The 26790-nt window shown below is 56.3% G+C and overlaps 1 protein-coding gene across 1 annotated transcript in view; it reads right to left on the reverse strand.

Moving 5' to 3' along the window:
• Positions 1-455: 455 nt before the first annotated feature.
• The window catches only part of crebbpb (CREB binding protein b), a 50173-nt gene continuing 23838 nt past the window's right edge, over positions 456-26790 (reverse strand). The window contains 28 exon segments of the mRNA XM_064316079.1: positions 456-3816; positions 4360-4641; positions 5159-5320; positions 5724-5891; positions 6204-6369; positions 6860-6973; positions 7106-7252; positions 7682-7832; positions 8444-8511; positions 8635-8712; positions 9202-9258; positions 9660-9740; positions 11689-11777; positions 14487-14726; positions 15481-15599; positions 15686-15869; positions 16032-16193; positions 16780-16843; positions 16845-17119; positions 17552-17737; positions 18050-18171; positions 18756-18818; positions 19202-19373; positions 19616-19733; positions 19969-20106; positions 20307-20409; positions 21068-21313; positions 23042-23155. Coding sequence (XP_064172149.1) covers positions 1558-3816; positions 4360-4641; positions 5159-5320; positions 5724-5891; positions 6204-6369; positions 6860-6973; positions 7106-7252; positions 7682-7832; positions 8444-8511; positions 8635-8712; positions 9202-9258; positions 9660-9740; positions 11689-11777; positions 14487-14726; positions 15481-15599; positions 15686-15869; positions 16032-16193; positions 16780-16843; positions 16845-17119; positions 17552-17737; positions 18050-18171; positions 18756-18818; positions 19202-19373; positions 19616-19733; positions 19969-20106; positions 20307-20409; positions 21068-21313; positions 23042-23155 — 6128 coding nt within the window. The 3' untranslated portion in view covers positions 456-1557.

A 26790-nucleotide genomic window follows, 5' to 3' on the forward strand; every position in this document is an offset into this window, starting at 1 on the left:
CGGCGAGATGCCTGTAAAGAACCGCAGAAAAATAAGTCTTAATAATAGTACGAAATTTGCGTGTGTTTCGCGTAGTTAAAATAACTTCTTAAGTTCAAATGTTCTCTAAACCCTTGCACCTCGAGGAATCCGCCTTTTCGTATATCGTTTTGCCCTTAACACGATAAAGGTCCCTCAGTGTCCTCAAGGTCAACGAACGCACGCGACGGTGCTCCTAACCCTGGTTAAATCTAGAGGTTATAACGGGGACGTTTAAGTAGTGACTTGGCAAATTTCGTATTTAAGGAGTATTTTCTCAGTTATAAAACATCTCAGAATTGAGTACATACAAAAGCTGATTAAATATTCTTAGTTCTACACAAACTGATGGCCACATAAATTTTAATGTTTCACTTCCACTCCGGAAACCCATCATTTTATCCCTCGTTCCCCACAAAAGAAACAACCACAAAATGTCTGTTGCACACAGTTTATTTAACAATATGGTATATAAGTAAGAAATGAATTATTTTAACCAGTTTTTACAGTGATTTCGTTCTTTTTCCTTATATTTATAGCATTTTAAACAACCTGCATGATTTCGAGAATGGTTGACCCTCGATTCAAGTTTTCTGTAAGTAGAACGAGGATTTTTTTCTCTATCCATTCAAATCAGCAGTCAAAACGGTGATCCCACTGCAGGCCAAGTTCAGGGATTAAGTCTTCTTTATGACAAATTTCAGCGATCAAAGGAGAAACAAAAAGCAACGATTTCTACACCTGCAAGACAAAATTCTTCTTCCAAGCCAGTAAGGTGTACACATTGGTTCAATGCAATGTATGTGTGTATGTGTGTGTGTGTGTGTGTGTGTGTGGGAACTGTCCGCCAGAGTGCATGAGTGGTTTGCTTGCGTGTTTGTGTGCGCGGAAGTGTGATTTTAAATGTGTGCAATCGTCTAATTCCTATCTATACAAATGAATACTTAAATCTCCCGCACAGACTCACAATGAGGAAAGGAAAGAGAGCTCCCCCGAAAGTGTGTCCTCTGGAGAAAAATCCGTACATCAGGATGCATCCGGCAGGACCCAGGGGGGAGAGAGAAGCGACCTGGCCTAATTTTCCCAGAAATTATTTTACATCCTCTCAACACAAAAAAATGCCTTAAGTTTGCAAAGGTACAAAATAAAAAGTAAGAATAATATAATGAAATATTTCATTTTGCAAAGTTTCATTTAAAAAAAAAAAAAAAAAGGCCCAAGAAACCATACCAGGACAAAAAAAGAAATCTTTCCTATCTGGTCAGAACCAAAAAATATATTCTTTGTGATTTAATTATTTTGTGTAGACAGCATTTTTTTTTTATCCCTCCCCTTGTAGGAAGCAACAATAGCAGTCTCTCGGTAGGAAACCTTCATATTCCCTCGCACTGTTGACTTATTTTTTTCCATCTTTTTTTCTTTTTAAATTCCTTTAAACTTTTTACATGTCAGTACAAACGAGTCCCCGGGTAGAGGAGACGAGGCTGGGGGTGGGGGGGGAGGGGGTAGAGGGGTGGGGTTGTGTTTGGCCTCCGAATGCTACAATCTTTCCACAAACTTCTCCAGTGTGTCCCCGGTGGTGTCCTCCACCATGCCCAAGTCAGTGGCGAGGCTGGCGCGGCCCGGCGTGCCCAGCTGTGGCAGCATGGCACTCTGTTCGGGGGTGCCCATGTGCCCCTGCTCCATGGAGTTGGGCATGGGCGCGGGCAGGCCGGCGTGGGGGTGCGGGTGGGGCAGCGGGTGGGGGCGGGGCGAGCCCGAGTGGGGGGAGGGCTGGGGCTGTATTCGGGGGGAGGGGCTGGAATGTGGCGGCTGTTGCGAGGGGGGGCAGGGCGACTGCACGGGGGCGGGGGAGCGCACCTGGTTGCCGAGCGAGTTGGCCAGCGGCTGGCCGGGCAGGTGCCCCCCCATGTGCGCCTGGGGGCTCATGGGCCCGGCCTGCGCCGGGGAGCCCATCTGCGGCTTCATCGCTGCCGCCTGCTGCTGCTGCTGGAGCATGCGCTGGTGCAGCAGGTTCTGAGTCCCCTCCAGGCCCATCTGCGTCATGGGGGGCAGCTGACCCATGGGCCCGCCGCCACCACCGCCACCCTGCTGCTGCTGCTGCTGCTGCTGCATGGCCATCTGCTGCTGCATGCGCAGCTGCGAGTAGCTGGCCGCCGGGCCCTGCGGCTGGGGGAACTGGCCATGCGCTTGCTGCATGGCGCCCTGCTGCTGCTGCTGCTGTTGTTGCTGCTGCTGCTGCTGCTGCAGGAGCAGGAGCTGGCGACGGTACATCTCCTGGAACTGCGGGTTGTGCTGCCTGAGCTGCCCCTGCGGGCCCATGCCGCCCATGCCCTGCGGCGGGGCCTGCTGCGGCTGCTGCTGCTGCGGGGGCATGCCGGGGCGCTGCGCCACGCCCGGCTGCATGGGGGCCATGCCCTGCAGGCCCGGCTGCATGCCCTGCGGGCCCTGCTGCGGCGGCTGGCCCTGCGCCTGGCCCTGGCTGGCCTGGTACCTGGCTGTCCGCTGCTTGATGAAGGCGGCCATGAGCTGCGGGTTGGCCTTCAGGATGTTGAGCACCTGCTGCTGCTGCTGCGGCGAGCTGGGCGACTTGAGCGTGCGCAGCAGGTCCTGCAGCGCCGTGGAGGCCATGCCCCCGGGCGCGGGGCCCCTGGGCGGGGTCTGCTGCCCGGGCCCCTGGGGCGGGACGGCGCCCTGCATCCGGGGGGGCTGCGCCATCATGGGCCGCTGCATGTGCTGGGCCTGCGGCCCCGGCGGCTGCTGCCCCCCCATCGCGGCCTGCTGGGGGGGGACCTGCTGCTGCGGAGGCTGCTGCTGCTGCGGAGGCTGCTGGGGGGCCTGCATGGGCCCCTGGGGGCCCGGGGCCCACTGTCCGGGCGGCATGCCCTGCATGCCCGCGGGCCCCCGGGCGCCCATCTGCATGGGGGCCTGCATGCGCGGGTGGCCCATGGCGTGCCCGTTGAGCCGGTAGTCCTGGTGCTGCTGAGCCTGTGCCACCCGCTCGATGTGCAGCGCCACCTTCAGCGCAGCCAGGGGGGGCTGCGGCTGCCCCTGCTGCTGCCCGGGCGGGGGCAGGGGCGACTGCTGCTGGTGCAGGGGCGAGGACTGGGGGCCCGGCTTGCCCTGGGACGGGGGCGCGGGGGGCTGGCCGGGGCGCGGGCCGTTGGGGAAGGAGGGGGACATGACTGCGGCGGCAGCGGCGGCGTTGTTGGCGGGCGGGGCCTGCGGCAGCGGCTGGGGCTGGGGGGTCTGCGCCCCGCCCGGCTGCTGCCCCTGCTGCTGGTGGGAGGTGGGCGTGCCCGGCGCGGCCGGGGTGGGCGGGGACGGCAGGCTCTGGGCCACGCCCCGGCCCTGCATGGTAGCCATGCGGCGGCGCATCATCTGCGCCTGCTGCAGCCGGTGCTGCAGCTGCTGCTGCCGCAGCTTGTGCTTGATGTTGGGGCAGAAGGGCACGGGGCACTTGTTCTCCTGGCAGTGCTTGGCGTGGTAGCAGCAGAGCGCGATCAGCTGCTTGCAGACGGGGCAGCCGCCGTTGGTCTTGCGCTTGCAGCCCTTGGTGTGCTGCACCACGCGCTTCATCTTCTGGCAGGAGGCCAGCGAGCAGTTGGCGTTGCGGCACTGGCAGGCGTGCACCAGCGACTGGATGCAGCGCTGGATGCTGAGGCGCCGGCTCTCCTGCGGGCTCTTGGACGCCTCGGCCCCCTGGCTGTTGCTGTCGTCGTCGATGCCCAGCCCCCACTTCACCATCTGGTGCTCGTGGCCCTTAGTGTTGTAGCAGTTAATGCAGAGGTCAAAGTCCTGGAGGGGTGGGGGGGGGGCAGAAATACGCACATGGGTTAAAAGGCCATCGGAGACGGCTTTGATCATCGCCCCGCCTCCAGCTGCTCTAGGACCAGCGGCGATGAACTCAGGAGCGCTATGCTACCAAGCAGCGCTGCACTCTACCAGCAGCCACCAACCACACGTGCCACCTTCCATTCGACGAAGTAATTCAGGCGGTGGTTGGACCTCGACTGAAACAAATCCGTGCATCTCACCCTGGCCCCCACCCGACTCCCGTGCGCTCTCCCCCGGCCCCCAACCCGACTCCCGTCGTCTACACCACCCGGCCCACGAGCCCCACCTACTTCCCATGCGTCTAACCATGGCCCCCACCCGACTCCCCGTGCGTCTCACCCCCCTGGCCCCCCACCCGACTCCCCGTGGTCTCACCACCCCCCCCACCGACTCCCGTGCGTCTCACCCACCCGGCCCCACCGCTCCCGTGCGTCTCACCCGCCCCTCCCGCGCTCCCCCCAGCCCCGCTCCCGTGCGTCTCACCCCCCGCCCGCCCCCGCTCACCTCGCAGACGGTGCAGTGCCAGCGCGTCTCCACGTGGTGCTTGCACTCATTGCAGGTGTAGACGAAGCGGTCCTGGCCCTGGTTGTGCAGCTCCACCAGCATGCACATGGAGCTCCACTTGCACCTCCTCAGGGAGGAGAACTCCCAGTGCTTGTCCCGCGCCAGCGTCAGGAAGGCGTCCCGCCCGTCCATCAGGTCGCACGTCAGCATGGGGTCCGGGTCCATGATGGGCGGCAGCGTGTTGATCACCGGGCCCGAGTGCAGGTGGATCACGAAGAACACCTGGGGTGGGGAAGCAGAACAGCGCTCACTGAGCAAACTGATCTGTGTTCTTGGCTAGAAATGGCTGTACAAAATAAGTACTGTATCTTAATGAACCTGTGTTCTGTAGTTGTCCATGACCATGAAATGCACTTTTTGTACGTCGCTTTGGATAAAAGCGTCTGCCAAATAAATGTAATGTAAAGTAATGGAGCGAGGAGGAGGGGGGTTTACTATAAACCATGAAACTCGGGTTTGACCACTTTAACCCAGGCTAATTCTGAACAGAAGGGTAACGGACCCAGTCTGGGCTCATGTGGACTTACTGTGCAAAAAAAATAGACAGGGAAGAACTGTTTGGTTTTGCTTTGCATGACCCCAAAAAAGGAGGGCTGCGAGTTTGAGTCCTGTCAGGGAAAAGTTACCCGGCATACCACAGCGAGGCACTTTACCTGACTGGCTTCAGTCGGTATCCGCCTGTGTGAAAGCGGGAGAAAGGCATAGAAAGGGAAAACACTGAAAAGCAGACGAGCCCCACCTCCTTGTGCTTCTCCATGGTGGCGTAGAGCTTCTGGGACAGGTCGTTGGCCACGTTGGGCATGCCCGGCTTCTTCTTGTTGGCGCGGCTCAGGCTGCTCTTGTTCTTGTTGGTCTTCTTGTTGTTCTTCTTCTTGGCGTTCTTGCTGTCCGTCGGGGTCCCCTGGGGGAAGAACACCGCAGCGTCAAACGCAGTCAAACGCAGACACAGAGTCAAACGCAGACGCATAGACTCAAACACAGACGCACAGACTCAAACGCAGACACAGAGTCAAACGCAGACACACGCAGACACACAGAGTCAAACGCAGACGCACAGAGTCAAACGCAGACGCACAGAGTCAAACGCAGACACACAGCTCGGCACGCTTAGAAGACGCTGAAGAGAACACTTATGAACTGGCACACATGAGCCAGTGGTCAGGCAGGTCTGCCTCGCCCCTGAATCACTGCAGACCTACAGACCCCAGTCTACAGACAGAGGAATTAACAGATCAGAGACAGGAGGTCTGTCTTCACTCTCTCCGCGTCCTCTCCCTCCCTCTCTCGCTCCCTCCCTCCCTCACCTCGGGGGTCTCGCAGGTGGCCGTGTTCTCCTCCTTCTTCCTCTCCTCCTCCTCCTGCTCCAGCTCCTTGATGCTCTCCTCCAGGACGTTGGGCCAGAAGTCTCCCTCGAAGTAGGGCAGCTCGTTGGCGCTGGTCAGACGGTCCTCTGTGGCCTGCTTGAAGATGTCCTGCCCACACACAGACCAGCATTAACACAACACAAAGGCTATCCGGCTAGAAGCTTCCGACAAATGACAACGGTGTAATCACCAATGATCCTTCACAATGGACAGGGAGCTAGCCAGCTCGCTAGCTATCAGCACAGCCAAATGCTGAACTTGATCAGTGTTTTTGGGGGAATTTCCCATGACTCTTCAAGAGGAACACTGTCCCTGCTACTCAGAGGTAAAAATGCGTGTGTGGGCTCGGGAAGGATGGGGCCTGTTAGGGGGGCTGGTAGGGGACCCGTAGAGGCCAGTAGGGGGCCCACAGGGACCCACCTTGTAGTCGTGCAGGATCCTCTCAGCGAAGGCCTTGTCCAGCATCTTCCTGTACCACTCCTGCAGGCGCTTGGGTTTGGGGATCTTCTGGTCGATGGGGTGACAGTGGAAGATGTAGTCGTCCCCCTCGCTGGGGGGGCAGGCCCAAATGTGACCCGTCACGTACCTGGGGAGACGCACACAGACACAAGGAAAATAACACCGCGTGAACGGTCTGCTCCGACAGGTTACCACGACGCTCTGTATCCATTTTAGTGCATAAAGTAATGCAGAAAAGCATTTGCATTCAAATAAAAAACAAAAAGATGTCATGATTTTTAAAAAAATGTTTCATTTGTGACAATCCTAGTGATACATAATCAAAAAGACCAACCGACTGGCTGGATTTGCTTCACACAGATTTGTGTGGGATGTGTGTGTGTGCGTGTGTGTGTGTGTGTGTGCATGTGTGAGATGTGTGCGCGCGTGTGCGTGTATGTGTGCATGTGTGAGATGTGTGTGTGCGCACGTGCGTGTATGTGTGGGATGTGTGAGATGTGTGTGCGCGCGCGCGTGCGTGCGTGCACGTGTGTGTGTGCCTCTCCAAGCCTGGCGGCTGTGGCTGAACACCCCAGCTGGGCAGGGGCAGGTGTGATGTCGGCGGCGGTGGGACCTACCCCAGCTTCTTCACGTACTCCAGGTAGCCAATCAGGATCTCGTGGTAGACGGCGGTGCGCAGCAGGCGCGGCCTGAAGAAGTGGATGCTGTCCAGGTAGGAGATGTACACCCGCCTGGGGGGGGAGGAACGGGGGGGTGGGGACACGCGTTAGGGGGGGCGGGGACACGCTCGCGTCGCCGGGGGCTACGGCGGCGGTTCTGACACGGCGGCAGTTCTGACACGATGGCGGCGGCGGCTCGCTCACCTGGTGTTGGGGAAGGGGCACTCGGAGCCGTACTCCTGCACGTGCATCCCGAAGAAGCAGACGTCCACGCCGTCGATCTCCTCAAACGCAAAAAGTGCTTTGGTTCTGTACGGGAAGGACTCCGACATCTCACCTGTGTCCACAAACCTGCCGCAGGAGAGGGGGGAGTGAGAGTGAGAAGAGGGAGAGACAGAGAGGGGGAGAGAGGGAGAGAGGAGGGAGAGAGAAAGAGAAACAGGTGAAGCCATGTTCAGCACCCATGAATAGGCAGGGTCAATCCAGAATCTTCCGTCCCTGTAAATCACAGCTGGGTATGGGACAGGCACAGGTCTCAGAAACTCAGTTTAGGGCACCCTCTCCATTCAAGGCCAGCCGGATTTTTTCTGTCTCCTTCCAACTACTGCTCACAAATTAGCCCGAGTGTGGGACAGAGAGGAGGCCTCAGGAAAGGTGCAAGTTTGTAGGTGATGTAATGAGCAGATGAAGTTACAAGAGCAGAACGGGTGATGTCATGACAGCAGGTGCAGCGCAGGCAGCTGCGCAGGTGTGCAGGTGCGCAGTCAGACAGCTCCTCACCTGGATTTCATGCCCGGCTTGACTTCCACAGTTTTGTCGGAGCTGGCCACCACTCGCACAAAGACCTCCCCGGCCTCCGGATGGTTCTGCCTCTTCAAGTACTTATTCACCCGGTCCTCTATGTACATGCCCAGCCTGGTGGTGGGAAGCCCTGTCGCACGCACACGAGCACGCACACACACACACACACGCACACACGCACACACACACACACACACACGCACACACACAAACACACACACACACACGCACACACGCACACACACACACACACACACGCACACACACACCACACACACACACACACACACACACACGCACGCGCGCGCACACACACACAGACACACAGACACACACACACGCGCACATCAGAGCAGGCCTAGCACCAGGTTTTACACCTCTGTTTCAGTTCCTTTTGGCCCTATCAAAGCACTTTGTTACAAATGCACAACTGTAGCACAAACGAGCTAAATAAAAAAACAACACTGAGTTCTAGACTGCTTTACATTACACTTCAGGCATTTATCAGACACTCTTATCCAGAACAACTTGCACAGCTTACATTTTTTTTTTTTTTTTTTAAACACACCCTTTATACAGCTGGACATTTTTTACAGAAGCAATTCAGAATATGCGCCTTGCGGACACAGCATCAGCCCCCCCACCTGGGAATCAAACCAGCAACCTCTGGGGCGCGAGCCCAGTTCCCAAACCGTGACACAGCGCAGAAGAGGCAGGACATAAGGCCCTAAAACCACTTACTTTTGGCAGCGAATTTGTTTTCCTTCCGCGTTTTGCCAGACTTCTTCAGACAGTTATTGCAGATGAAGCTGATGGAGGATAATAAAAGAGCAGATTATACTTCATTTACACACACACACACACGCGTATATTCACACACACTGTTATCAGCCACTCAGTCCAGTGATAAAGCAGCGTCTGTCCGCGCTCACCCTGCTGGCCAGATGACGTCGTAGTGCAGCACGCAGATCTGATGCATCTTGCGTCCGCAGTCTTTACATTCAACGAACCTGGAATGAGAGGAGACACGGGGTCAGACCGGACCGGACCCACAGCAGCGTGCAGGGCGGGGCTGAGGAGCGGCGCTCCACCGCTCGGCGCGATGTCTGAAGCCGTGTTTCTGAGCCGGCAAAAATGGAAACCGTACGCCATCTCTGGTGAGCGATTCTACTTCGCTTACGAGATTCTCTTAAATGTATGTGACTCTGCTACATGTATGTGAATCTGCTACACGTATGTGACTCTGTTACATGTATGTGACTCTGCTACGCGTATAAAATTCTGCTTTGTGTTTGCGGTTCTGCGACCTGTATGCCAGTGCGTTATGGGCCACACACAGGAGCTGTGCTTGAAGCAGCAGTGCACTGACAGCAGGTGGCGCTGTTTCACATAAGCATGGAGGTGCTGGCAGCGCTACCTGCCCACCCCGCCACGGCGGGGGGCCAGCGCTGTGACACACACCATTCAGCGGGGGGGGCATCAGGGGGGCGGATACTTACGGCTCTGGGTCCAGCATGTCGTTTTTCTTCTTTTCAAACTGGTCTTTCGATATCATACTGAGGAGGGAGGCGGGCAGGGATAAATGCAGAGAGAGATGGAGAAAGGGACAGAGAGATGGAGAAATGCAGAGAGAGGTGGAAAAAGGGAGAGAGATGGAGAAAGGGAGAGAGAGATGGGGCAGGCAGATCGACAGAAGAGGAGATGTCAGTACATTTTGAGCTGATTTGTCACACCCAGAACCCCATATCATGGGTAAACAGCCCAAACTACAATACACTTCTACACATTCTGTAAAAATACTACACCCAAAGCAGCAGGGCACAGCAAGTCAGAGCACAGAAAACCCAAAACTACACTGTAGAACATCACAGGCTCAACAGAGTTTAATACAGAGCATGAGCCTGAATCCATGCCTGCAAACTACACAGCATGCGATTGGATGAGACCGAACACTTACGTCTGCGATTGGGCGGGGTCGTCGCCCAGGGTGACGCGGTCGCCCTGGATCTCGTTGAAGCATTTTTCACAGAAGTGATACCTGGAAGGGGGGAGGGGGGAGAGGACAGGCCTCAGAGTGAGCCAGATCAAAGACACGGGGCTGAGAGGATGCGGGGGGGGGGGGTGGTACTGGTCATGGGTGAGGGGGATTGCAGCCCGCCACACCTCCACCCCCATCACCCTCACATAGTTAAGGGTCTCATAACCCTGCTGCAATCCTACCTCCAACTGTAACCCTCTCTGCTTTCTCCCTGCCTGAATGAGTAAAATAAAACGTTTTTAACGGATGGACTACCTGCTAAATAAGACGGGAGGAGAGGGAGTGAGACGTAACCGTGCCAGAGTGAGGGCACAGCACTCCACAGACCTGCGTTCAGCCCTCCCTCGTGCCACATTAAAATCATTCACTCCGCCTGGCCCCCTTAGCTACGGAATAAATACACAAACGCTGCCAAGCCTCTTCCTTCTGACACCGTTCGGTGTGCGTTACTGCCAAAAATGATAATCTGTATACTATTACACAAGCAAGAATCCACGTCTAATGCAAAAATCTCACTACTTGTTGAGAACATAATTAAGGATCTCTATTTCCAAAAGCAGATAATCTACGCGCCATGGCAACAAATCCGGTCATCTCAGTTCTTAATCTGAGATGTTACAATATGCAAACAAACCAGTGAGAATTCACAATATTTGAACTGATGCAACTACAGCGCTGAAAGACAGAAACTACCCTGCAGTAGCACGATACACACAGCAGGGGGAGCAGAGGAGCACAATAAGAAAACGGTCATTTTGTAGAAAAATGCCATATTTCGTTCTCGCACTGCACAAGCACAACAGAGCAGTGTCTCATTACAGAGCTGGGTGTGGGGAGGAGTTAAGATGGATTCCCCACCTTCTGCATTACACCGAGCTCCCGGGGGCTGCTCGTTAGAATCAAAGCAGGCTGAGGAAGCACACGCCGCCGCGTACGCCACAGAGCGCTACGCCACAGAGCGCTACACCACAGAGCGCTACACCACAGAGCGCTACACCGCTACACCACAGAGCGCTACGCCACAGAGCGCTACGCCACAGAGCGCTACGCCACAGAGCGCTACACCACTTACGCCACAGAGCGCTACGCCACAAAGCGCTACACCACAGAGCGCTACACCACAAAGCGCTACACCACAGAGCGCTACACCACAGAGCGCTACACCACTTACGCCACAGAGCGCTACGCCACAAAGCGCTACGCCACAGAGCGCTACACCACAAAGCGCCACGCCACAGAGCGCTACACCACTTACGCCACAGAGCGCTACGCCACAAAGCGCTACACCACAGAGCGCTACACCGCTAGGCCACAGAGCGCTACGGCGCCGCGTACGCCACAGAGCACTACACCGCTACGCTACAGAGTGCTACACCGCTACACCAGAGAGCGCTACGCCACAGAGCGCTACGCCGCCGCATACGCCACAGAGCGCTACGCCGCCGCATACGCCACAGAGCGCTACACCGCTACGCCACAGAGTGCTACGCCGCGTACGCCCCAAAGCGCTACATTCCAGCGTTCCCCCACCCTCAGGGACAGCACCCGTCTCATCTACGCTTTTAAAAGTATGTTTTTTCCCCGTATTTAGCAGAAACTAACTTCTGCGTACACCATAACTGACTGACTGGTCAACAGGTTCTTTTTTTGTTTTTTTTTAGGGGATGTCTGCCCTCCTTATGTGTACCCTGACTTTATTCCCGTGGGGGACAGCAGAGAGGGGTACAGAGAGAGAGGAGGAGTAACAGAAGAGGAGGAGCCGTGCTGGGGCATGGAGCCCAGGCCACGCGGGAGAGATTTCGTGTGGGTTTTGTGGGAGAGATTTCGTGTGGGTTTCGTGGGAGATTTGGCCACCCTGAGGAAACCCCGCCAGCGAGTGACTGACAGCGAATCAGATTAAGACACGTCCCCCCCCCCCCCCCCCCCCCACAGAGCCCCGCCCTCTTACCTGTTCTGGTAGCTGTAGTAGGTGCCGTCCCGGGATATGGTGCACAGCTGTTTCCCGTAGCAACAGAGCGTCTGAGGGGAGAACTCGTACTGCGGAAACGGGGAGGCAAAGAGGCACCGTTCTCAGTCCCAATTAACACCCTGTTTACAGCTCGCACCGTTCTCAGTCCCAATTAACACCCTGTTTACAGCTCGCACCGTTCTCAGTCCCAATTAACACCCTGTTTACAGCTCGCACCGTTCTCAGTCCCACTGACGACCCTGTTTACAGCTCGCACCGTTCTCAGTCCCAATTAACACCCTGTTTACAGCTCGCACCGTTCTCAGTCCCAATTAACACCCTGTTTACAGCTCGCACCGTTCTCAGTCCCAATTAACACCCTGTTTACAGCTCGCACCGTTCTCAGTCCCACTAATACCCTGTTTACAGCTCGCACCGTTCTCAGTCCAATTAACACCCTGTTTACAGCTCGCACCGTTCTCAGTCCCAATTAACACCCTGTTTACAGCTTGCCACGTTCTCAGTCCCAAATGACGACCCTGTTTACAGCTCGCACCGTTCTCAGTCCCAATTAACACCCTGTTTACAGCTCGCACTGTTCTCAGTCCCAATTAACGCCCTGTTTACAGCTCGCACCGTTCTCAGTCCCAATTAACGCCCTGTTTACAGCTCGCACCGTTCTCAGTCCCAATTAACACCCTGTTTACAGCCCGCACCGTTCTCAGTCCCAATTAACACCCTGTTTACAGCTCGCACCGTTCTCAGTCCCAATTAACACCCTGTTTACAGCTCGCACCGTTCTCAGTCCCAATTAACACCCTGTTTACAGCTCGCACCGTTCTCAGTCTCAATTAACACCCTGTTTACAGCTCGCACCGTTCTCAGTCCCAATTAACACCCTGTTTACAGCTCGCACCGTTCTCAGTCCCAATTAACACCCTGTTTACAGCTCGCACCGTTCTCAGTCCCAATTAACACCCTGTTTACAGCTCGCACGTTCTCAGTCCCAATTACACCCTGTTTACAGCTCGCACCGTTCTCAGTCCCAATTAATGCCCTGTTTACAGCTCGCACCGTTCTCAGTCTCAATTAACACCCTGTTTACAGCTCGCACCGTTCTCAGTCCCAATTAACGCCCTGTTTACAGCTCGCACCGTTCTCAGTCCCAATTAACACCCTGTTTACAGCTCGCACCGTTCTCAGTCCCAATTAACACCCTGTTTACAGCTCGCACCGTTCTCAGTCCCACTAATGACCCTGTTTACAGCTCGCACCGTTCTCAGTCCCAATTAACACCCTGTTTACAGCTCGCACCGTTCTCAGTCCCAATTAACACCCTGTTTACAGCTTGCACCGTTCTCAGTCCCACTGACGACCCTGTTTACAGCTCGCACCGTTCTCAGTCCCAATTAACGCCCTGTTTACAGCTCGCACCGTTCTCAGTCCCAATTAACACCCTGTTTACAGCTCGCACTGTTCTCAGTCCCAATTAACGCCCTGTTTACAGCTCGCACCGTTCTCAGTCCCACTGACGACCCTGTCATCAGCTCGCACCGTTCTCAGTCCCAATTAACGCCCTGTTTACAGCTCGCACCGTTCTCAGTCCCAATTAACACCCTGTTTACAGCTCGCACCGTTCTCAGTCCCAATTAACACCCTGTTTACAGCTCGCACCGTTCTCAGTCCCAATTAACACCCTGTTTACAGCTCGCACCGTTCTCAGTCCCAATTAACACCCTGTTTACAGCTCGCACCGTTCTCAGTCCCACTGACGACCCTGTTTACAGCTCGCACCGTTCTCAGTCCCAATTAACCCCTGTTTACAGCTCGCACCGTTCTCAGTCCCAATTAACACCCTGTTTACAGCTCGCACCGTTCTCAGTCCCACTGACGACCCTGTTTACAGCTCGCACCGTTCTCAGTCCCAATTAACACCCTGTTTACAGCTCGCACCGTTCTCAGTCCCACTGACGACCCTGTTTACAGCTCGCACCGTTCTCAGTCCCAATTAACACCCTGTTTACAGCTCGCACCGTTCTCAGTCCCAATTAACACCCTGTTTACAGCTCGCACCGTTCTCAGTCCCAATTAACACCCTGTTTACAGCTCGCACCGTTCTCAGTCCCACTGACGACCCCGTCACAGCTCCGCAACACTACTGCTAGCACAGCCCGGCTAACACTGAACACTCTCACAACGTTGCCTGTGAGACACGGTCGCGGTCCTAATTGCTGAAATTCTCTCCGGCTGCCGACCGAAACCCGTTTACGGAAAAAAAACCGGGAACTCTGAGCAAAACCGAAACAAAAACAGCGAGCGTAAAAACCTTCCCTGCACTAACGAGCTCGAGGGGGAGCACGGCGGAAGAGCACATTCTCAGCGCTCTTAACCGATCGACAGATCTGGCTGCAGCAGAAAGCGCAGCGCGCAGGCTGGCCCGGGACCAGGCCTGAAAACCCCTCCTCAGAAGACACGGCTGCGGGAAAACCCAGAGAAAGCACATGAGCGCCCTGACATGGAATGGAAAGTACAGCGTTACTGGAAAAGTGCAACTGACGCGCTCCAGACTCAGTGACCACGCAGACAAGAACTCAGCCGAGGTTTCTGCAGATCAAAGACAAGCCAGCTCAAACTTTCGCTTTCACCTCTGTCAGAATCCCTATCTGACGGTGGTTTTAAAGTTAGAATACACTCGGTTCTCCACTGCAGAAAATGAGATGATGAACATAGTTTGGCATTCATTGGGGGAGGGGGGAGTAAAATGAGCCAAACGGACGCTCCCCTTGGGGGCCCCTCACCTTCCTGCCGCAGCAGTACCCCAGGCCCTGCATGACGGGGTCGATCTCCTGCTCGAACACCTCGGCCAGCTTGGAGCAGTACTTGTAGACGCGCGAGGTCTTGCGGTTGTACAGCCAGGCGTTGTTGAACATGAGCCAGATGTCGTCCACGTACTGCCAGGGCTCCTGGTACTGGCCCGTGTCCAGCTTGCGCTTGATGGTGGACAGGTCCATGGGGTTCCTCACTATGTCGAAGTAGTCCTGGAGCACACAGGAGAGAGACTCTGAGCCACAGCACTCTGAGTGAGCCGGCGAGCGAATCAACGAGTGAGTGAGTTACTGAATGAGCTGGAGATTGAGTGAGTTGGTGGGTGATTCAGTGAGTGAATGAGTTGGAGATCGAATGAGTGAAGCAGTGATCGAGTGAGCTGGTGAGTGAATTATTTGGAGAGTGAGTGAGTGAGTGAAGCAGTGATGCAGTGAGTCAGTCAGTAAGGGAGAGCAGAGGGAGAGCAGTGATTCAGTGAGTCAGTCAGTGAGGGAGAGTAGAGGGAGAGCAGTGATTCAGTGAGTCAGTCAGTAAGGGAGAGCAGAGGGAGAGCAGTGATTCAGTGAGTCAGTCAGTAAGGGAGAGCAGAGGGAGAGCAGTGATTCAGTGAGTCAGTCAGTAAGGGAGAGCAGAGGGAGAGCAGTGATTCAGTGAGTCAGTCAGTAAGGGAGAGCAGAGGGAGAGCAGTGATTCAGTGAGTCAGTCAGTAAGGGAGAGCAGAGGGAGAGCAGTGATTCAGTGAGTCAGTCAGTAAGGGAGAGCAGAGGGAGAGCAGTGATTCAGCGAGTCAGTCAGTGAGGGAGAGCAGAGGGAGAGCAGTGATTCAGTGAGTCAGTCAGTAAGGGAGAGCAGAGGGAGAGCAGTCCCCAGCTGGCATGGAAAGCCACAGAGAGCAGCTCTCAGGCTCTCAGCTGGCTGACCCCTGACCCCTGACCCCAAACCCGAACCCGGGCGCAGAGCACTCACCGGGATGCCCAGGAGCATGGGGTCCACGGGCTGGCGGAAGGGCAGAGACTCGGGGTCCTGGCGGTACAGCGCCTCCAGCGTGGGCATCAGGGCCTGCCGCAGCTCCTCGGGCTTAAAGACTGCGGGGACCAGAAGGGGGCGACGGTGAGTCGGCACGCAGGGGGAACGGTACGGGGAGGGGGGGGGGGGTAAAGCGCGCTCTTACTCTTCCTGCGGGGCTGGGAAGGCGAGGCGGACGCGGCCGTGCCGTTGGTCCCGCCCTCCTCCTCCTCTTTAGGCTCCACCTTAATTTCCGGCTTCTTCTCCTCCACCTCCATTGGCTCCTGCTTTGGCTCCGCCCCCTCTGGCTCCTCCTTCTTCCCTGCCAGCGGCCTTGAATCGTCTTCATGCTGGGGGGGGGGGACAGGCAGTACGGTCAGTGAATAATCGAAATTAGCAGTGCCCCGCCATCCCAGGCTTGTGTTTAAACTCCTGGTTAGGTGTGCTCTGGATTTCACTCCAACCCTAACAGAGCAGCTAGAGGTCCACCGTCCTGCAGGTGGGGAGCGCACCTCTGTTTTGGGCTCCACCTTGCCGGAATGGAAGTCGTGATCGTCGCCCCGGGGGTCCGGCTTGGCGTCGGGGAGGTCGGGCAGGGCCTGCTGGGAGTGCACCTCCGCCACCGACGCGGGGGTGGGCACGCGGTTGTCTATGCTGGCCGCCGCCTGGGAGAGCTGGGGGCGGGACAGAGAGAGAGAGAGACGGACATTCGTTACAGGCCAATCAAAAAACCCGAGCGTGAGGCGAGAAGAAGAATGCGACTCCGGAGCTCATGGAGCAGTGAAGACAGCGTCAGGCCTACAGGAGCTCAGCTACACTCTGAGGGGACCTTGAGTGTAACAAACATGGGGCAGATTCTGACTCACGTTCCCCCGAGTTAGGCGATCAAACCCCCCCACCCTGCACAGAGGCTCTGACTGAGCTGAGCGCTACAGCAGCAGGACTGGAACAGGTACAGACACACAGGGGAGTGTGTGAGGAGTGTGTGAAGGACAGGGAGCCGCGACGGGTAACGAGAGCAGAGAGCGGCTTCACAAACGCCTGTGAGCCCCGCAGCTGCCACGAGCTGTCAATCATCCCCTGAGGAGGGGGAAGGAAAGACGCACCGGGGCAAACCACCAGGTGGTTAGCGGTGCGCTATGGCTAACGTCCTGATGGTCTGATCCAGTCCTTATTAGAGTGGCTGGAGAAGCCGCTCTCTGCCTCAGTCAATGCGGGGGGTGTGGGGAGGAGGAGGGGGGGATGGGAGCGGAATCTCACCGGGGTGGTGGGGGCCGGCGGCTGCACCGAGGTGGGCTGCGTCAGCTGGAGGGCGGGTCCGGGGGGGCTGCAGGGGGGTGTGAGGCCGAGAGGGGGTGCGGCCGGGCGGGGTGGCCATGGCCTGGGCGGGGCCGGGCACGGAGGCCGGCCCCCCGGAGGAGGGCGGGGCTGAGGGCGGGGCGGGGAGCTGGTGCTGCTGCAGGTTAGGGGCGGAGGCGGGCGGCGGGGGCGGAGGTGTGGAGCGGAGGGGGGGCTGGGCGGCCGGGCCGCAGGACAGCTGGGAACCCATGGAGCCCAGAGCGTTGAGGGGGAGGGAAGCGTTCTGCTGCTGCTGCTGCTGCTGCGGGAGAGAACACACACGGCACGGCGTCAACGCCCGTCACACACCCCAACACGCCCGCTACAAGCCCCCAACACGCCCGTCACACACCCCAACACGCCCGCTACAAGCCCCCAACACGCCCGTCACACACCCCCACACGCCCCCAACACGCCCGCACACGCCCCCAACACGCCCGTCACACACCCCCCAACACGCCCGCCACACACCCCCAACACGCCCGCAACGCGCCCGCTACACGCCCCCAACACGCCCGTCACACACCCTCAAAACGCCCGCCACACGCCCCACACACACACCCGTCACACATCGCCAACACGCCCGCCACACTCCCCCAACACGCCCCACACACACACCCGTCACCCCACCCCTGTCTCCACCCCACTACTTACCAGTGACAAAACCCCGCCCCTGTCTCCACCCCCTACTCACCTGAGTGACAGCAGCCTGAGCGGCCGGCTGTCCCAGGACCATGTTGACATTCACCCCCCCGCTGGACGCGGGGAACTGGGTCTGGGCCATGAACTGGGCCTGGCTGGCCGTCTGGCCCACCATGCTGCCCGCGTGGTTTCCCATCATGCCTTGAGCCTGGGGCATCCTGGAGGGGGACATCCCCATCTATTCAAAAAAATAAAAAATAAAAAACACACAAAATGAAGGACAGAAGAAAGTGACATGAGCAACCTGCTCTTTCACCCACAACCTCTCCTTCCGTCACACTGAAACCTGACTGGGCGGAACTGCCTCAGCGCCATCGCTACCAAACAAAAACAAAAACCCCAATTCCCCCTTCTGTTCCCCAACGCTCAGACTGCTCCCTGTGTGAGGGAGCACTGGCACTGAGAGAGAGAGAGAGGGGGGGGGGGGCGGAAACGGGCGCAGGGTAGAAAACGAAAGAATCCATTTCTCCAGAGACGGGGGGGGGATTACCGCTGGCACGGAGCCCATGTTCATTTGTGGGGCGTGGTTCATGGGGGACGCGGCACGGGACCCCATGGGTGCCTGGGACATCTGCACGTTCTGCATCGCCATGGGGCTGAACTGGTTTATCCCTGAGAGAGAGAGAGAGAGAGAGAGAGAGAGAGAGAGGGGGGAGACACACACACACACACACAATTAGCATCTGGTTAGGGAAGCTCCAGACACGCTAATTGAATTACGCATTTGTGAGTCAGCAGAGACCAGCGCTGTCTAAATTAGCGTCGCCGTCCCTTTAACTGAGAGGTGGCGGCCAGACGAAGTAAGATTCCATCGCTCAGTCCAGTCAGTTAAGCTCCTGCAATCGAGCGCTGAACCCGATAAAATGAAGACGAACGCTTCGGCCAGAATCGCCACAGTCATTTCTGTAGTTTAGCATGAAGTAACACAAACAGCATTCGCTACATGAATGCGTTAAAAGTAAGTGTGTAAATAATAAATGTGGCCTCCGCAGACACGCCACTAGGCTAGCAGGGATCTCCGAGCCGGTCCGTGAGGACATGCACAAAGGCGAGAAGCGCAGGCGACTGCAGAGTTTGAGAAGGTGGAAGCGATGAAAGCAGGGGGAGGAGCCTAACGCGCGCAGCGCCGTCTCCGGCTGATGATGTAAAAGGCGCTGAGGACAGCCGATAGGGTCAGTGAGGAGAGGAGGAGGTACCTTGAGAAACCTGCACGCGATTCATGATCTGATTCGGCACATTGGGCATAGGCACAGGTCCATCTGAGAGGAATAGGAGGAAGGGGGGGGCAGAGAGGGGTAGCGAGGGGGGAAGGGGTAACAAGATCAGAATCAGCCCTGGGACTTTTCGGGAAAAGGCAGAGAAACAGGCATTTCCCCCCACGGTGTCTGAGAAACCCAAAAAACACACAGACCATGCAGCTCCTCACAGCTACAGGGCTCATCAGCATTAAGTGTGTGGGCAGGCCCACATGGGGGGGGGGGCGAGGTCAGGACGTGCACTTCGGCAGAACTGCGCAGAAGAAGGGCCTCTCCGCAGGCAGCGCATTACAAAAGCCCCGGCCTGACTGGAAACAGAGCTTAAAGGCCCGCAGACAGCCCCAGTGTAGGGCAGGGGTGAGAGTGTTTGGGGGGGGGGCACTCACTGGGCGGTCTCCCTGCCGGCGCGGGCCCCAGGGCGTTGGGCTGGGGGAGGACGGGCTGCGGCGCTCCGGTGGGGGCCATGGGGGGCTGCTTCTGGAGCCTCGACCTCCGCTTCTCCTCCAGCTCCTTCTGGATTTTGTAGATCTTCTCCGCCAGGAAGTGGTAGTACTCGTCCTGCGGGGGGAGGGGGGGGGCACAGGGTGTCAGGCGGGGAGGGACGGGGTGGGACGGGACAGGGTGGAACAGTACGGGCAGGGCGAGGCAGGGACAAACAGGGCGAGGCAGGACAGGGTGGGACGGGGACGGGGACGGGTAGGGAGGAGCAGAGCGGGCGGGGCGGGGAGGGACGGGGAGGAGCAGAGCGGGCGGGGCGGGGAGGGACGGGGAGGAGCAGAGCGGGCGGGGCGGGGACGTACCCTGCTGTTGGCGGACTCGTACATGTCCCCCTCCACCTTGCGGGCGTAGGCCACCAGGTTCTCCATCCGCCGGTCCTTCAGGGCAGCCGGGTCCGGGGTGGGGAAGATGGCCTGCACACTGCAGGGAGGAGGAGAGGGGTGGTCGAAAGAGAGGAGGGAGAAAGAGTAGAGGGTGATCGGGAGAGAGGAGAGAGGTTAGACAGCAGAGGGAGATCAGGGTGAAGGAAAGAGATGGAATAAAGAGGAAGGAGGGATCAGGAGGAAAGAGAGAGAGAGAAGATTAATGGCTCCGCCCTCTGGGTCAGCTGGCTGCTGAGTGACAGGAGAGGGGGCGTGGCTCCGCTGGAACTCACAGTTTGTGCACCAGGTGGTTGCGCAGGTCCTGAGTGACGTGTTCGTGCCACGCCTTCCTGGCGCTGGCGGCGGACAGCGGGGCGGCGGTGGGCAGGTTGCCCATGGAGCCGGCGCCAGGCCCGTCCGACATCAGCTGGCTGCGGGCAGAACCAAAACCGGCCCGGTTAGAGAGAGAGAGAGAGAGAGAGAGAGAGAGCACACGTTTCCTACAGCCATTCACAACTCCAGCAGAAGGACCAGCACAGAAACTCTAACTCCCATAATGCAATGGGAACTTCACATGCCCCATTGCCTGTTCTCATTCACAGCACAGGGCGGGGCAGGAGGCGGGACTCACTTGGCGTTGAGCGAGGGAGGGAGGGAAGAGTCGGAGTGCATGTTGGCCTGATCTGATGAGGCCCCGCCCATCGCCCCGCCTCCCATGTTCATCTGGTTAGCGCCTGTGTGGGGGAGACGGCAAAGCTCAGGCCTGGACCACAGGTCAGCGCACGCACACACACACACACGCGCCGTGCACGCACACAAGCACACACACACGCACACGCATGCAAGCACACACACACACACACACACACACACACACACACACACACACACACACACACGCATGCAAGCACACACACGCGCGCACACGCATGAAAACACACACACACACACGCAACAAGCACACACACACGCACACGCATGCAAGCACACACACATGCACACACACACACACACACACACACACACACACACAAGCACACATGTACACACGCATGCAAGCATACACACACACGCATGCAAGCGCACACACACACACACGTGGAAGCACACGCGCACACGCATGCAAGCACCACGTACACACGCATGCATGCAAACACACACAAAATCAAAAGAGTCAAAGAAACTAATTAAATTTTCACAAGACAAAAAAGTTGATCCCAAACAAACAGCAAGGAATGTCTTATATGCGTATTATACATTTGTGGAGAAAAGAGTGTGTGTTATCTAATGTAATGATGGCGCTTGTGTGCGTGCATGCGTATTTGTGTGTGTTTATGTGCGTGTGTGTTTGTGTGCGCGTGTAAGTGTGTGTGTGTGTGTCTCAGCCCTCACCGAGCGCATTGATGGAGCGCAGCTGGTGCTGGTGGGGTGTCTGCGCAGTCTGCTGTCCGGGGCCCTGCTGCGGCTGCGTCTGCGCAGACGGCTGGTTGCCGTAGGGCAGGCCCAGCGCGGCGTAGGCCCTCTGCATGGAGCTGGGGTCGATGGGCGTGGCGCTGCTGATGGTGGGCGTGGTCTGCTGACCCGCGCCCACCTGACCAATGGAGTTCTGCAGCCCGGCACTGGGGGAGCTCAGCATGGCTGCCAATCACAGACGAGAGAGGGAGAGTTACACACAGGAACGCGTGCGTACGCACACACGGACACGGCCACGAACACACACACACACAGACGAACACACACACAGACAGACGAACACACACACACCAACACAGACAAACAATGTACATGTAAGAAAACAGAACTGTAACTCCGTGAGACTGTCTAGGACATAAGAATGACTCCTACATGAAAATTTTACAGAATAATTAATTAATTAACATTTTAAAAAATAAGGGGAGAAACATATGATCCGGCCTGAGGATGAAGCATTGGGTGAAATTTCCGGGCCTTTGGAGCCAAAATCTCAAAAAGTAGAAGTACTCCTGCACTGCTGCCTCTGCCGACAGGGCTGAGAGACTCTGAGCAGAACTGAGAGCCTGCTCTTCAGCAGCAGGGGATTTAAACGAGTCACTGTCTAACCAGCCAATCGGGTGGCCGCACCGGGCGGGGCCCCGCCCCCTCAGCCCGCTGAGCCTCGGAGCCACGCCCCCCAGGCTCTCAGATGTCCGGCCCCGTCGGAATCCGCTCGGCCCCGCGACTCGCAGCCAGGCCAGTACCGCGCTTGGCCTGCAGGTGGCGCCTCTCGCTCCGCTCGGCCGAGCGCGGAGCTCGCCGTGCCGTCAGGCCCGCTGGGAGAGGCAGCTGGGAGCGCTCATCTCTCCGGTTAGCGGACCGTTCAGAGAATTCCAAAAAATGATCATAAATAAAGCCTTGTGTGATGCGCAGCTTCAGGGCCGGGGTGAAGGGCTGGGGGGGGGGGACTGAAGCAGAGCAGGCAGCTCATTGTAAAGGGGCGCGAAGGTTCCCATGTCACTGCTGTCAAGCCCTGTTACACCCCCAACCCAACGGGCTGCTGCAGGCTCCTCTGGCTGCAGCGCTGGTTTTCGGGGCAGCCCCGTCATGCTTGGGCATCGGGCCTGGATGTGGCCGCCAGACCCACGGGACAGGCCCAGAGAGGGCCGCAGCCGGGCCGTCAGACTGCCCTAAAGCCAGCCGTCAGGACCAGCTGGACAGGAACAGCCCTCCTCTGGTCCTATGGCCAGAATTCAACCTACATTTGACCTTAACTGTGGCTAACAGAAGCAACACTTTGTTTCACCAGTTCAGCAAATCGCTAAAGCTAACTCACCTCACTTTGCTCAAACTGAGTTAAACACGTCCATTCAGCTTTGGAGTCAAAGTTAAGAACAAGTGTTGACTGAATACAGGCTAAGATCCGTGCAGCTTAGCTGACGGGACGCATGGCGAAACAGCGTTTCGGAGAAGAGCATTTCTGTTTCAGCGCTCTCATAAACCAAGAGAAGACACAGCAGACAGACAGACAGAAGGAGGCCGGGACAGACAGACAGACAGACAGACAGGAGGAGGCTGGGACAGACAGACAGACAGGACGAGGCCAGGACAGACAGACAGACAGACAGGAGGGGCTAACAGAAGCAACAGCACAGCAGCAAAGTCGAAGGCTACATCAGACAGACGAGACAGCCATCAGACAGACAGTACAGACAGTGTGACGACAACAGGCAGACGGAGGCCAGGACGGAGACAGAAACAGCAGCAGAAGACGATTTCGACAGCCCAGAACAAGAGAAGACACAGCAGACAGACAGACAGAAGGAGGCCGGGCAGACAGAGACAGACAGACAGACAGACAGACAGACAGACAGACAGACGGCCAGAGCAGCTCCTGAGGCAGAGCACACTCACGCTGCTGGTTCCTCTTGTCGCTGGCGTTCTTCAGCGGCAGGCAGACGGGGCAGTCGTGCCGGGTGCAGTTCTTCCAGTGAGAGATGATCTGCCGGGAGGACGCACAGTGGGCCACTGCAGGGGGCAGGAGCAAGGGCACAGGCGTTAATGAGCACAGGTACATTACAGGCACAGGCGTTAACGAGCACAGGTACATTACAGGCACAGGCGTTAACGAGCACAGGTACATTACAGGCACAGGCGTTAACGAGCACAGGTACATTACAGGCACAGGCGTTAATGAGCACAGGTACATTACAGACACAGGCGTTAACGAGCACAGGTACATTACAGGCACAGGTGTTAACGAGCACAGGTACATTACAGGCACAGGCTTAACAGCACAGGTACTACAGACACAGGTGTTAAGAGCACAGGTACATTACAGGCACAGGCGTTAATGAGCACAGGTACATATAGGCACAGGCGTTAAGCACAGTACAGTGCTAAATGAACAGGTACAGGCGTTAGCAGTACAGCGCAAGCACAGGTACAGGTACAGGCGTTAATGAGCACAGGTATAGTCATTAATGAACACAAGTATAGGCACAGTAGTTGTGCACAGTAACAAAGCGCACGTGCGATCAGTATACTAGGCCAGAGTTCACGGCACGCGACAATCTTACCCACGGTCATTTAACACCAGACGCTAATTTCCATAGCGGAGCAGAACCTAACGCACTGTCGGACACGCCCAAGGATGGGCGTGTCCAAGTACCTGTATATCAAACATCCCCTCCCCAGCTTTACACAAAGACACTGTGTTAACAGGTTTAACTGACTCCCTGTGGACACATGCACGCAACAGGGATGCTAATTCCGTGCAAGTCTTTTAATCGATAGTCAGCACCCATTAATCGATTAATAATGATTAACTGACACTGATAAGCAGATAACTGAAAAGCTTAAAATATACTGCACGGCCGACAAAAAAAAAAATACTCTAAATAGGTCTACCAATTAATTTGTATTATATATCAGAAAGATTTAAGATGTCCCCACAATCATTAGTGCGTTAAAGCCACATTGGCAAAAAACTAAATGATACAAACACAGATTTACGGACAGAGAAATCTGCACAGGAGAGAAGGACCGCAGATATTTTTACTACAGGCTAACTGAACTGCCACCGCGGCCGAGACAAAAGGTATCACTTATAATGCTGCTTATCAGGCTAATGCTTAACTTTGTAATAAGCGAATGGACCGTTTTTTTGTTGTTTTTTGTTTTTTTTTCCAACACACTTGTACCAGCTAATGTGGTCTTATAATAAAAAGAAAACACCGATCTCTTCAACAGCGCAATTCACATTCTTCAGTCCACGTGGCATTAAGCGAAAACAGTAGCGAGTTCACACCTCTGCGAAACGGTCGCCTCGATGTGCCGCGGACAAGAGAGACAGGCGAGGCCAAACGGAACCGTCAGTCGAGGGGATCTGCGTCTAACCGAAAATCTAACCACCCGCGTCAGGTTTCTCATTGAAACGGTGTACTGAAATTTAACAGTTTAATCAATAAAATGACTCAAACTATCGACATGCTTATTAACCATTAACAGCCAATCGGCTAACCGCTAACATCGCTAGCGAGCGCGCCCACGTTCGGCGGGGAAAAGTAAACACGTACGCCCAGACGCACCTTTTTGTTGGGGAGAAGGTGAGTGATGACATCACACAACGGTGCGATCAGACGGAACGTCGCGCTGCACGCGTCTGTTCTGACCCGCCCCGCCCCGCTCAGGGGGAAAGGGCCGGCGGTTCACAACTGAAACCGCTCGCCGTTAGCCAGCGTGCTCCATCGTGCTCGCTCGTTAGCCGCCGCGCTCGCCGATTAGCCATCGCGCTCGCCGGTTAGCCATTACGCTCGCCATCGCGCTCACGGGTTAGCCATCGCGCTCGCCAGTTCACCATAGCGCTCGCCAGTTAGCCATAGCGCTCGCCAGTTAGCCATTGCGCTCGCCCGTTAGCCATTGCGCTCGCCCGTTAGCCATTGCGCTCGCCCGTTAGCCATTGCGCTCGCCGGTTAGCCATTACGCTCGCCATCGCGCTCACGGGTTAGCCATCGCGCTCGCCAGTTCGCCATAGCGCTCGCCAGTTAGCCATAGCGCTCGCCAGTTAGCCATAGCGCTCGCCAGTTAGCCATTGCGCTCGCCAGTTAGCCATAGCGCTCGCCCGTTAGCCATTGCGCTCGCCAGTTAGCCATTGCGCTCGCCCGTTAGCCATTGCGCTCGCCCGTTAGCCATTGCGCTCGCCCGTTAGCCATTGCGCTCGCCGGTTAGCCATTACGCTCGCCATCGCGCTCACGGGTTAGCCATCGCGCTCGCCAGTTCGCCATAGCGCTCGCCAGTTAGCCATAGCGCTCGCCAGTTAGCCATGCGCCGCCGTTAGCCATTGCGTCGCCAGTTAGCCATGCGCTCGCCAGTTAGCCATAGCGCTCGCCAGTTAGCCATTGCGTCGCCGTTAGCCATCGCGCTCGCCCGTTAGCCATCGCGCTCGCCCGTTAGCCATCGCGCTCGCCCGTTAGCCATCGCGCTCGCCCGTTAGCCATCGCGCTCGCCCGTTAGCCATCGCGCTCGCTCGCTCGCGGTCCGGTCATTGACTTAGCCCCCTGTCCGCCCGCCCCGGGGAAGCGTTCTTCAGCTCCGAAATGCAGAATGACTGCCCCGCCTTTAATGAGCTCTCGTGTTGCGCAGGGAAACGGCTTCCGTTGAGTCACAGGTCAAGTTTCAACCAGACAGACTAAATCCACGTAAAACCTTCAAATAATGCTAAAACAGTGAAAACGTTTGTTTCATTAAGCCATTACAAAGACCATCTTCAAGCACTATATTTAATAACAGTTTACTGAACGCACTTCCTTTCAGATTTTGATAAAAAAAAAACAACCAACCAACTTGATGTAACCATTGAAAGTAATGGCCATACAATGGCCATAAAACACCAACTGCAACATCATCCTTGCATACAAAATGCGCAGACATTACGCAACAGCTGTAGGTGAAAATACATGTAAGTTCATGACCCCAGAAGGAGTAAAAGACACTTTCACTTTCTCTAAGAACGAGAGAGGTTATCCAGCGTCCAAAAAACAAAAACAAAACAAAGCAATAAGAATCCCGACGATGCGAAACATGAAAGGTAATCTGTACAACAAACGGAAAAGAAAAATGGCTCAATTGCGCAAGAAAAACTACACTGGAACTTCCCACACACCAGACGAACGTACAGACACCATCAAAGGACTTACAGGTTAGGCAACAATGTGGAGAAGCCTTCCAAGAAGGCTGTGACTCACCAGAGCGGTCAGGAGATACGAGAAACTCGAGTATTTAAACTGAAAGCTCTCGCACCGGCTCAATAGAAACTGGCTCAGAAAGAGGAACAAACGCTGCAGATTCCCAACACAGCTCCGAACGGACCGTGCTCCAACGGGGGAGGGGGTGTAGTGGGGGGGGGGGGCTGACTGCAGGGCTGGCCCTCTCTGGCCTACAGCCCTACAGCCAGTTTCATCTGAGGGGCTCATCAGACTGCCCTTCCCATCTAAAGCCTTCTGTCCAGAGCAGGTTCCCAACGACACCCTCAACAGTGAACCAGGCGAAATGGCGCGAAACGCACATCACCTTTTTCCGCTTGGCTTTACACACCGCCGCGGCCAGATTTAGCACAACACGCTCATGCCGCTCATTACCCAACACCGTATATCAATGTACCG

The sequence above is a fragment of the Anguilla rostrata genome, chromosome 17 (assembly GCF_018555375.3).
Source record: "Anguilla rostrata isolate EN2019 chromosome 17, ASM1855537v3, whole genome shotgun sequence".
In the NCBI taxonomy this organism is placed as follows: domain Eukaryota; kingdom Metazoa; phylum Chordata; class Actinopteri; order Anguilliformes; family Anguillidae; genus Anguilla; species Anguilla rostrata.